Source organism: Papio anubis, chromosome 6, assembly GCF_008728515.1.
Source record: "Papio anubis isolate 15944 chromosome 6, Panubis1.0, whole genome shotgun sequence".
NCBI classification, from domain to species: domain Eukaryota; kingdom Metazoa; phylum Chordata; class Mammalia; order Primates; family Cercopithecidae; genus Papio; species Papio anubis.
The window spans coordinates 123,488,116-123,501,074 of NC_044981.1; the positions used below are offsets into that span (position 1 = coordinate 123,488,116).

Sequence of the window (12,959 nt, forward strand, 5' to 3'; positions counted from 1 at the left end):
AAGCCACCAGCTAAGGAAGAAAAAGCAGACTGCTTCCCTGAGGGTTTGTCTGAGGTGGGAACAGTTACCTGGGAAAGACTGTGCTCCAAGGTCACATCAATTACCATGTGCATGAAGATTATACTCAGTTCAGCTCCAAAATCACCATCTACATGTTTATTTCAAACTCTGCAAACAAACCAATGACATCAGAATTAAAATAGTTCCACCACCTCCCTGTTCTTATGCCATTGTTTTTCTTTTTCCATGATTCCTATAACAAACCTGACACCAATTAAGCTAGCAGAAGAAGAAGAAGAAAAAGAAGATGAATCATCCACCACACTGGAGATAAACCAAGAAGTAAGAAAAACTGATCTCTACCCAAAAGGATAACAATGGTGAAAGACTGCATTTGCAAAGGGGATGATATAGTCAGAGTTTAAATTTCCGAAAGGACAAACAAAACATGGAGAGTCCGATGAGATCTTCCAGCTGCTTCTCTCTGCTAAGATATTTCCCGTGGCAACAGCTAGGGAAGCTTGGATGTATTTTCCCCTCGCTGTGTCATACGATGTTCCTTTCCCTACCCCCACCTCCTCCAGACTGCTGCCTCCAGCAGTGCCTGTGGCGTGTGTGTGTGTGTGCGTGTGTGTGCGCGCGCGCGCGCGTGTATATGTGTGTGTGTGTGTGTGTGTGTGTGTATTGGGTTTCTCTCTCCCTTGTAAGAACACAGCCAGCCCGCCCTCCCCTGCTGTTGCTGCAGCTCTGACTTGCTTTTTCCTGCCTCTTTCCTCTCCTCTCTCTTCTTGCTTAGCTTCTTGCCTTCTGGTAAGTATGATAAACCCTCCCCCAAGCCCCGTGAGAAGATGTAGGGTGCGGTTTGTGGTGTTTGAAACTTGCAGCTTTGAGATTGCCAGTGAACTGTTGGAGAACTTTTCATTGTTGTATTTATAAATAAATATGTTGCTTAGGGAGGGATGTGTCTGTGATAGTCATCTGGAATAGCCAACACAAGTGAAAAGTTCTCTCCCTGGGGAGGGGAAAATAAGGCAATAAAGTTTATATAAGATAAAAGTTAGAAATAATTTCTTTGCCACATAATATAAAATGGATGATTGAAAAGTAACGAAGTTCTTTGACTTTGTTTTTTTCCCTCTTGTTAACTTGTCTTGAGACTACTTTTAGGAATTGAGTTGTCCTAGGCTTTATAATGACTGTTCTGTTTTAAAGTAAATGTGGAACAGGAGTTTAAAGAATAGCCATGGAATTAATAATTTAAAAAATCAATGATTGTGGCATCTGATAAAGAACAAATTGAATACAAACAGCCACTTGCATTTAGACTAACCAAAGTAAAACTTCTATGGACAGCTTATTTTAAATTAATTATTTTGAAGTTCATTTTACTTGAGATTTTATTTCATCCTAAGATAGTCTTCCCAACTTTAAAACCTACGTATGGATTTAAGCCAGCAAATGTTTACTGTTCTCAATTTGATTGAAAAATGATTTTCTGGATTTTTAAGGATGAAGTGCTAAATGGCATGACTCATTTTAGAATAGCTTAAAATAACTTTTGGCTGGACAGCAGGTGCCGTGTGTCTTTCTCCGTGTTTAGGGGAGGCCTAAGTTATATATAGATGAGTGCAATCAACAAGTAGAGGTCAGGATAAAGAAATCCCAGTGATGAAGATAATGAAATTGTTTGCTACATTATTTGATAATTAAGTTGGTGAATTCAAATCAGTGAAAGAAAAAAAGTACTTCCTCTAAGTTATGAGTGTTTAGTGAGCATCACATCAGTGGCAACGTCTGTGTGTTGAATTTTCTGTTCTTGTTGGTGTCCGAGCATTTGATTGACATCTGCTGCCCTAAGAACAGGAAAAGGAAGCTATGCAGTTGTAGAACAGTATGCTTTTGTTTTCACTTTCATGTTACCACAACAGCAAAACCTGCGAATTACGAGGATCTTGCCTTATTTTTATGCTGCTATTTAGCAGCATCACTGTTAAATATTATTTAAAAATAAAATGCACCATAACTTAAAGGCCTAAACCAAATCTATTGCAACCCTAGAAGTGGTAATAGTCAGAAACACTGGAATCTCTGACTCAGTTCCATCTCTCACCCTTTCCCAAGGGCCCTTATTATTGCTGAATTATTTCTCGAGTTGGTCTCCTCCTCGTTTATGAAACTTTGCTACTTCTTAAAAATTCTTGTTTTTCTAGAGCTTCCTGACTTAGAAGAGAAAGTTGTAATCTGTTTTTCTCTTTTAAAATGTTGGTTTATATATTGGAATAAAAGAGTATTATAGAAACTTAAGGAATTGTTGTTATAAGCAGCATCATGCTTTTGTTTTGTTTTTGAGACAAAGTCTTGCTCTGTCGCTCAGGCTGGAGTTTAGTGGCGCAATCTTGGCTCACTACAACCTCCGCCTCCCGGTTCAAGCAATTCTGATACCTCAGCCTCCCAAGTAGCTGGGACTACGGGTGCCCGCCACCATATCTGGCTAATTTTTGTATTTTTAGTAGAGACGGGGTTTCACCATGTTGGCCAGGCTGGTATCTTGTCCTGAAGTGATTCACCCGCCTCGGCCTCCTAAAGTGCTGGGATAACAGATATGAGCCACCGCACCCGGCCTGTGTTTCTATACTACTTGGTTTATTTATTTATACCTTTCCTCATTCCCTGTCTTAATCGAAAAATGATGCCAGTTTGAGCCTCAGAAAAAGCATTCGTGTTGCTTATCTGAAAAAGAAAATGCCAGAAAAGTGAGAAATGTCTCCTGTATCCAGTGTAATAATGCATTTACATCAAAATATTCATACTAAGCAAAATACTGATTTATGGATCAAATAGAGCTTAGAGATGTTATTGTTATGAGTCATTTAAATAAATTCGATGGCTCTTCTATTAAATATTTTAACTTTGGAAGAAAACTAATGCCATTTTAGATTTAAACATTTTAAATACACACAGTCATGTACCTCCAGTGATTGTTAATCTATATAGAACTATACAGGAAAATGACAACACAAACTGACTAGTGTAAGCAAAATGACAAATAAGGCCACAAAGAAACAATAGCATGAATTACTTTCTTAATGTGAATAATAAGGAATACTGTTGAAAGTGAAGAGCAAAACCAAAAATATGCCAGTAGTGTGACTTGATTTGGAAAAACAACTTTTCAGTGTTCCTACTTTAATAATTGTAACATCAATGGTTTGTGAAAGGACATTCACTCTATGTTAGAGACCATAATTAGTTGGCATTCACTTGGGGGATATCCTTACCATTGAAATGAAGCATTGATATGTAGCATCTAGGTTAGCTATGTAAAGCCTAATGTGCTTACCACTAGATACCAGTCCCAAGATGGAGGCTAATCACGCTGAACAGCTCTCAGCGGAACAACAGTCAACACCTCCAGGGGACAGTTCATCATTACCCCGTCACAATGGCCTGGAGAAGGAAGATGGTCAGGATTCTTCAACCCCAGTCCAGCCACCGGAGAAAGAGGCAGATGTGCACCCCGATATCTCTGAAGAGCTGAATCGACAGCTGGAAGACATCATTAACACTTATGGGTCTGCTGCCAGCACAGCAGGGAAACTTATGGGTCTCACTGCCAGGGCTAGTGAGCAGCCTGAGAATGCGGAATCACCTGACAACGAGGATGGGGACTGTGAGGAAACAACTGAAGAGGCTGGAAGAGAACCTGTTGCTTCTGGAGAGCCACCCACTGTCAAAGAGCCTGTCAGCAATAAAGAGCAAAAATTGGAAAAGAAAATCCTAAAAGGATTAGGCAAGTAGTTATGCTCAAATATATGACTTTTCTGTATAGTATTCCTGAAAAAGGGGCACTTCCTCCAACCTTCACTAAAAGCCACATCTAATATTTGGATTACTGTGATAGCCTTCTACATTTTCCCTTGCTGTATTTGTCCCCAGCCCTTTCCCCTCAATACAGCTCAGGTGAACTTTTCAGTCTGTTACCCATTGACCCTCTGTTCCATGGCTTCCTACTGCTCTTAGGATGAAGACCAAAATCTTTAACATGTTCTCTAAGATCCTAATGATCTAACTCCAACCAGTCCCAGTTTTATCTCAGATTACTCTACCCTACAACATCACCTTCCTGAACACTCTGCCTCTATTACTACCACCACCACTACTGCCTAATAGCTAGTCATTCTGATCTTGTCTTTCAGGCCTTTGAACATGCTATGCTCCATCTCCCACAAGGCCTGTGCACATCCTAGTTTCTTTACCTAGAAATCTTTACCTATCCTCAAGTGCCCAATGACTGTATATTAACACCTAGTCTTTGTAAGGCACTGTGCTAGGTGCACAAAGGTAAATAAGTCATGGCCCTTTGGTCAAGGAGCTCTAAGTATAGAGAAAACAGAAGACACGTAAATTAATTATATAGGAGAAGTGCAAAAACAGGAACAGGAAAATTTTTTAGGAGAGCATGGGAGATTGGTAACACCAACGATGGCTGTGAAAAAAGGGTGAGAATGTTAATTTTTTAAACTATGAGTGAAAGCATGTTACTGTACATAGGAAAGTCCCTCTGCTTATCTTTCCTGGTGGAAACACTCACTACAAATACCCACTCCTGTGTGATACTTTCCCTGATACGCCCAGGTAGAGTCAGCATCACCTTCCTTAGTTTTCCATTAAATTTTCTGTAGCAAGTCATTTGTTTATAACCCATCTCCCATGCTAGTTGGAGAATCTATCAAGGGCAGAGACCACATCTTATTTGTTTCCGGAAGACTGTGTGGTAGAGTGAAAGATCATAAGCGTTGGTGTCAGAACTGGGTTCAACGTCCAGTAACCAGATTATCTGTAAACCCAAAAATATCCCAAACTGGAGTAGAATATTTTTCTGCAGTGAGCAGGTATATACAAACCTACTCACAAAGACCAAGGGAGCTGAAGGCCAAAAGCAGAAGCTGACAAGTCCACTTTCTCAGAAAGAAATATTTAATAGGGGCTTACAAACAGTAGTGCTGTCTTGGGCAGCAGTGAGACAGTGGATCCCTGCACCACTCTCCAGAAAGTGTCCTTTACATAGCAAGCTTTTAGGTAAAGTCATGTGCAGCTGGTCACATCTCAGACTTTCTTGCCAAAAGTCATGACCACTGGGAACATTAGATAAGCATCTTTCTGAGGGATTATCTATGTTATAGGCATTGTTTAAAGACCTTCCTGCAGAACAGCAGTCAACCTTTATGGCACCAGGGAAGACAATTTTTCCATGGACTGGGGAGGGACAGTTTCAGGATGATTCAAGCGCATTACATCTTTTGTGCACTTTATTTCTATTATTATTACATTGTAATATATAATGAAATCATTATACAACTCACCTTAATGTAGAATCAGTAGGAGCCCTGAGCTTGTTTTCCTGCAACTAGACGGTCCCATCTGGGGGTGATGGGAGACAGTGACAGATCATCAGGCATTAGATTCTCACAGGGAGTGTGCAACCTACATCCCTCGCATGCGCAGTTCACAATAGGGTTCATGCTCCTATGAGAATCTAATGCCACCACTGATCTGACAGGAGGTGGAGCTCAGGTGGTAATGTGAGTGATGGGGAGCAGCTGTAAATACAGATGAAGCTTTGCTCTGTTGCCTGCCACTCATCTCCTGCTGTGCAGTCCAGTTCCTAACAGGCCATGGACTGGTAGACAGGGTTGGAGATCCCTGCTGCAGAACACCTTGGTATGGAGGAGTCAAACATTGGTCATCATGGCAGGTTTGCTTTAAGATGGCATCACTCTTGCCATGCAATGGGCTGTTTTCCTACAGATATCGCTATGATGCTAAAACCCATTGCTACAATGCTTTCAAGAAGGGCTGAATGACACATTCAGATAGCATACTTGACCCAACTAGTATAAAATTAAAAGAACCCAGATAATAACTTTAAAGTATCTTCAGGTTCCAAAGTGCAGGGTTGGAATCACTCTAGTGTTTTGGAACATGGAAAAACATAATAAAATTGCTCTGTGTTACAGAGCAATTTTTTCTTCTCTTACCAAACATCTCAAATGCGTCCCTTTGCAAAGCTAGTCATTATTCAAGTTTCCATAAGACAATATACAAAACCTTATCCCAGAGGTAAGCAACTTCAAGTGTTCCTAACCAGAAAAGTTATTTTTCAATCACCCTAAAACTTTTACATAGGAATTGGTGTGTGTGTGTGTGTGTGTGCATGTGTGTTGTTGAGGGGAAAGATATGAAGAAAATAGGCATAAAGTTAAAATAACCAATTTGGATTTCTACTCTCTTCCATGAGTTATTTCATAATCTGCATTAATCTTACAATTACCAAATAATCAGGATGATGTTTTTAAAAATTCCAACTCTCTAATTCTGCCGCTATTTACAAATTACCAAATTCCAACTGACTGTGTTTGACCAAAATCAATGCTTGTGGATTAGAGTATCTAGGTGTATCCACTCTAATTGAGTGTGTGTGGGCTCATGACCTTTTTGTGCCTTCCCACTCATCATCATTAGCATATTATTGTAAACACTGTACTATTTAACAGCTACATCATGCATGAAAACAACATTTTTAGGCTAACCTCAACAACCACCATTTTAAACTTTCAGTTGTTTGCAAGTAGCTTTGGCAGCCTTCTTAGCTACTTTCCAGCTAAACGATACTGTGCTATTGTCTAGACTAATGGTTTTCCAACTTTATTAGAATCAATTGCAAAATTTGTGAAAAATGCTGCTCCTGAGCCCCCACACACAGATATTTGGAGTTTGTAGGCCTGGAGTGAAGCCTGATCTTCTCTCTCAGTTCTTTGAACATGCTATACTCCATCTCCCACAAGGACTGTGCACATTCTAGTTTCTTTACCTAGGAATTTCTACCTATCCTCAAATCCCCAATGAGTACTTATTTCTTTATTTTTATTTATTTATTTATTTTTCTTTGAGGCAGAGTCTAACTCCGTTGCCAGGCTGGAGTGCAGTGGTGCGATTTCGGCTCACTGCAACCTCCGACTCCCTAGTTCAAGCGATTCTCCTGCCTCAGCCTCTCAAATAGCTGGGATTACGGGCATGCGCCACCAAGCCCAGCTAATTTTTGTATTTTTAATAGAGACGGGGTTTCACCATGTTGGCCAGGATGGTCTCGATCTCCTGACCTCGTGATCCGCCCACCTCAACCTCCCAAAGTGCTGGGATCACAGGCGTGAGCCACCGTGCCCGGCCTACAATGAGTATTTATTAATGCCTAGTGTTTATGAGGCACTGTGCTAGGTGCACAAAAATACATAAGTCATGGCCTTTAGTCAAGGATCACTAGGTAGAGAGGAAAAAGAAGACACATAAGCTAATTGTCATATAGTATAAATGCAAGACCAGGAACAGGAAAATTTTTAGGAGAGCATGGGAAATGTTCACCCTGGGTAATTTTGACACAAACAGATTGTGGAAGCAATGGTTCTGATTCTTCAGAAAGTGTTTTCTTCACTCTTTTGGAGCAAATATAAACGTCTGGCTGTGGTCTCCTTTTATAACCTATTTGGACCTCTTAGATAATAAGTCATTCAACCCATATCTGAAGATATATTCTTAGTTTTTGCTTATGTACTTGATCAAAGATGTCTTTATCAGATGCTATTTGCTTTATTGGCACATTTGAGATGCTAAAATGTTTTGACTCTCTACTATAACATTTTCCAAAGTGTGTCTACTTTGAGACGCTTGAGATTTCACAAAGTTAAACAGTTTCTTTACTGCCAGAATTCTCTGACCTTTACTGTATACACAATGAAAATCTAAACTAGTGATGGGTATAGTTTCCATCATTTCCAAAACTTACTGACTTATTGGATCAGTGAGAGACTTTTTTTTTTTTTTTTTTCTTTTTTTTTGAGATGGAGTTTCACTCTTGTTGCCCAGGCTGGAGTGTAATGGTGTGATCTCGGCTCACCGCAGCCTCCGCCCTCCGGGTTCAAGCGATTCTCCTGCCTCAGCCTCCCAAGTAGCTGGGATTACAGGCATATGCCAACAAGCCCAGCTAGTTTTGTATTTTTAGTAGAGATGGGATTTCTCCATGTTGGTCAGGCTGGTCTCAAACTCCCGACCTCAGGTGATTCGCCTGCCTCAGCCTCCCAAAGTGCTGTGATTACAGGCATGAACCACTGCGCTTGGCCAAGAACCCTTTTTTTTTTTTTCCCAGAACACCTTGAATATTTGGGAAATGTCTCTACAACCCAAGCACCCAGGACTTATTTTTCCTTTTCAGGCTGCATATTGTACAATAAACGCAGTACTTACCAGAGCAGTTGGGGAATATTTAAAAATCTCTCTGGGGGTAAAGTCACTTTCCCCTTGGCATGTGAAATGAAAGAAATGAAAACAGATTTCCCATTATGCAGCACCATGCCGTGTTCACATCTAAAGTATCTGCTTCGTTCTCCTACTCGTATCCTCCAGGCTCACAGGTATCTCTCATTTATCACTTCTTTGACAACATTATGTGGGCTAGGAGAAAAACAAAGTTCATTCATAGGGCTATTCTGAGCTCAGAATCCATCTAGTCAACCTACTAATTTTATAGACAGGGAAATTGAAGCCTAGGGAGTTTCAGAGTCCGCCAAAAAATGTTACTTATCTAGTTGATGTGATTGCGAGATTAGTCATAAAGCAAGGGATGGACCTTGTGTCATCGTAGGACCAAAGTGGTACAGAAGCAAGCATCATATTGGCTAAGGAGCATGTATTACAGCTCAGTTAATGAATTTTGTCTTTCTAGTTACAAGTGAGCTTCAGTGGTACCTTCTGAGAGGCTCCTGACTAGGACATCAGTATTCTGAAATGTCTTCAGACATCCATTTACATAGTCTTCCTTTATTTTTTGAGACAAAGTCTCACTCTGTTGCCCAGGCTAGAGTACAGTGGTGCGATCTCAGCTCACTGCAACCTCCACCTCCCAGGTTTAAGCAATTCTCCTGCCTCAGTCTCCCATGTAGCTGGGATTACAGCCACGTGCCACCATGCATGGCTAATTTTTATATTTTTAGTAGAGACGGGGTTTCACTATGTTAGCCAGACTGGTCTCGAACTCCTGACCTCAAGTGGTCTGCCCACCTCACCCTCCCAAAGTGCTGGGATTACAGACGTGAGCCACTGTGCCCGGCCCCTAGTCTTCCTTTGAACGATCTGGTCACTCTCCCAGACAGTCTGTTTCATCTGTTTTAGCTTGATTTCTAGTTTCTCTGAGAGAGTAATAACCTGCTGCTTTGATATTTTCTGAAGGAGATGGTATTTTCTCAAGGAGACTAAATTTTCTGAAGGAGATGGTAAGAAGACCAGAGAAATTCAAGGGAAAGAGGAATAAGCAGAGACAAAACTTGACAAGTAGATTCATAGAGAAGCTAGAACCTAAAACAGACCTTGACAGGGAGGAGAGTTTACAGAAGCAGATGGAAGGGGAGAGAAAAGTCTTGAGAAAAATTATTAGTATTCTCTTCTGATCAAGGTAGGTATTAGATGGATGAATATTTTACTGTTTTTTTCTAATATTTTTATTTTCGTTATTGGTAATAGCGTATGCACATCATCAGTTGACCTATTAAGAACTTCAGATCAGATCCACTCTCCTACTGAGTGAGAGGCCAAAGTTCCCCTACAAATTTGACAAGGCCACTGAAAGAGAAGAGATAGAAAATGTCAGCCAAATGGAACAAAATCTGATAAGAAAACACAGGCTAGGTGGTATTTTCGAAACTGCTAGAAGCCTTAAAACCAAATGAAACAAGCGAACGAAAACCCTGACAATGAATGGTGACAGTGAGGAGTAAGAGAACCTTTGTAAATTTAAAAAGTGGATCATAATAGTCTAAGATAACAAATATGCCATCCAAACAATGTTGCTTTTACTTTTGTTGTTATCTAAATCAAGCTAAAAATGGTGAAAGCTATTTTAGTTGTGAAATGACCAACTCTTAAAGGTTGAACTCAGAATCCATTTAGTCAACCCACTAATTTTATAGACAGGGAAATTAAAGCCAGAGAGTTTGAGAGTCTACAAAAAAAAAAAAAAAAAAAAATCACTCAACTAGTTGATGGCAGAGTCGGTTCTGGAACCAGGTCTTCCATCCTTAGTCCAGTATGAATTTAATAATACTTTCCTTCCTATCCTCTGCATACATGAATTTTACTTCCCTTAAAAGATATCTATAGATGCTCAGGAATTATTTATCTCATGCTTATTTTTAGAAATCATATCATATTAGAAGAATAACAAAACTAACAGTGAAATATGAATCTAGGCCTAACATTTGAAAGAGGGACATTCACAGTCTTTTTTGGCTTTAAGTTTCTGCCACAATACATGGAAATCAGGAAGGTGGTTAGAGAGGTACACAAGTACCTATTCATAATCAAATTTAACCCCAAAGTTCTAAAAAAAAAATTTTGGAAGAGAAAAGGCATACTTTTGTTTTTGAGAGACAGAGTCTCGCTCTGTCCCCCAGCCTGAAGTAGAGTGGCCGATCTCAGCTCACTGCAACCTCTGCCTCTCGGGTTCAAGCAAGTCTCCTGCCTCAGTTTCCCAAGTAGCTGGGACTACAGGCGTGCACCACCAGGTCCAGCTAATTTTTGTATTTTTTAGTAGAGACGGGGTTTCACTATATATTGGCCAGGCTGGTTCTCCTGATCTCTGGTGATCTGCCTGCCTTGACCTCCCAAAGTGCTGGCATTACAGGTGTGAGCCACTGTGCCCGGCCAGAAAAGGCATAGTTTTGAACACATTAAATCTGCATAAGTTGTCACCAAACTTAGTATAAACAATCATTACTATGCTAAAAGTTTCAGAAAAATCCTGGTCCACATTTCTTCAGCTGGCTTAGTTGCCTTTAATTTCAGGTTTGTCTGTCTTTCTTTCTTTCTTTCTTTCTCTCTCTCTTTCTTTCTTTTCTTTCTTTCTTTCTTTCTTTCTTTCTTTCTTTCTTTCTTTCTTTCTCTCTCTCTCTCTCTTTCTCTCTCTTTCTTTCTTTCCTTCCTTCCTTCTTTCTTTTTCTTCCTTTCTTCCTTTCTTCCTTTCTTTTCTTTCTTTTCTTTCTTTCTTTCTTTTTTTGAGACAGAGTCTCGCTCTGTTGCCAGGCTGGTCTGCTGTGGCGCAATCTCGGCTCACTGCAACCTCTGCCTCCCTGATTCAAGCGATTTTCCTGCCTCAGCCTCCAGAGTAGCTGGGATTATAGGCACGCGCCACCACACCCAGCTAATTTTTGTATTTTTAGTAGAGACGGGGTTTCACCATGTTGGCGAGGATGGTCTCGATCTCCTAACTCGTTACCTGCCCCCCTCAGCCTCCCAAAGTGCTGGGATTACAGGCATGAGCCACCGCGCCCAGCCAGTTTTTTGTTTCTTTGATTAAAAATAATTTCTCCATCTTCCAATAAAATTGTGCCAGTGACCACAGCCATATGCGACAGTGCTGTGTCTACTGCACAGGTGGTTCCACTTTCATGTAGACTTCCTACCACGCTGAGCATTTCGCAGCGCGGTGGCTACATGCCCACATGCCTTCCTAGCTTTCATGAGGAAGAAATGCAGCTTGCTTTGGAAGGACACATTAGGGAGAAGGCAGGTGATTCCTTCCTGATAAAGCGTCCCTGAATAAAGTCAGTTTTTCCTCTTGTGTTTGACACTGTCACCAAATGACCCTATTTCCATGGAGATGTAATGACAGCCTTTTGTAGATGATGAGCAAGTCTCTGTCTACTCCCCTCCTTCATGATTACTCCACATAGCACCCTAGTCCAACAACACCAATGGAAGTTTAAAAACTGAGGTCAGTAATGTCATAAATTTATGAATTCTGCACATGCCCATTTTTTTTTTTTTTTTTTTTGAGACGGAGTCTGGCTCTGTCGCCCAGGCTGGAGCGCAGTGACGCGATCTCCGTTCACTACAAGCTCCGCCTCCCGGGTTCACGCCATTCTCCTGCCTCAGCCTCCCGAGTATCTGGGACTACAGGCGCCCGCCACCGCGCCCGGCTAGTTTTTTTTTTTTTGTATTTTTTAGTAGAGACAGGGTTTCACCGTGTTAGCCAGGATGGTCTCGATCTCCTGGCCTCGCGATCCGCCCGTCTTGGCCTCCCAAAGTCCTGGGATTACAGGCTTGAGCCACCACGCCCGGCCGGATTTTTTTTTATTAATTTCCAGTTTTAATGCTTTTCCTGTGAGACTTACAAACAGAAATTCTGTTTCCTGGATTTTTTGTTGGCGGGAGGAATAATTTTTGAAGGCATATTGATGTACCTGGATGTTAACCTTCTAGCAAAAAGACTAGAGCAGAAAGAGACCTCAGTGAGTGTGTGAAGTTTAAAAAGCAAAACAAACAAAACAAAAGAAACCTCTTCTCACAGTTACAGAAAATAAAACCAAAGGGGAGAAGATACTTAATGTGGGAAGAAAGCGAGAACCTTTGGACTCACTCATTTCTGTCTCTCCCAAACAAGACATGTAATGGTTTTATATCTCAGTACACACACTGAGCCGTATCCCAGGAAACGTAAAACATCACAGGTGAGAGTAAGACCTGTTTTTCCTCTAGTTGGTCACAAAAAGTTGTTTTCGTGACATTGTTTATTTGACTCCCATGATATGAGTTTGAGCTAGTTGGCTTTGTTTTTGTTTTGTTTCATTTGTTTGTTTGCAATGGAGTGCAGTGCAATCTCGGCTCACTGCAATTTCTGCTTCCTGGGTTCAAGTGATTCCCCTGCCTCAGCCTCCCTAGTAGCTGGGACTACAGGCGCACACCACCACTGGGCCTAGCGAATTTTTTGTATTTTAGTAGAGATGGGGTTTCACCATGTTGGCCAGGATGATCTCGATCTCCTGACCTCATGATCTGCCCACGTCAGCCTCCCAAAGTGCTGGGATTACAGGCGTGAGCCACCGCGCCTGGACAGCTTTGTTTTATTCTATTAT

General features: G+C 41.0%; 1 protein-coding gene across 1 annotated transcript in view; it reads left to right on the forward strand.

The window, feature by feature from the left end:
• Nucleotides 1-595: 595 nt before the first annotated feature.
• TXLNB (taxilin beta) overlaps nucleotides 596-12,959 on the forward strand; it is a 52,504-nt gene continuing 40,140 nt past the window's right edge. The window contains exons 1-2 of the mRNA XM_003898103.4: nucleotides 596-810; nucleotides 3,347-3,790. Of these exons, the coding sequence (XP_003898152.1) occupies nucleotides 3,361-3,790 (430 nt within the window). The 5' untranslated portion in view covers nucleotides 596-810; nucleotides 3,347-3,360. The remainder of the gene's footprint in view (nucleotides 811-3,346; nucleotides 3,791-12,959) is intronic.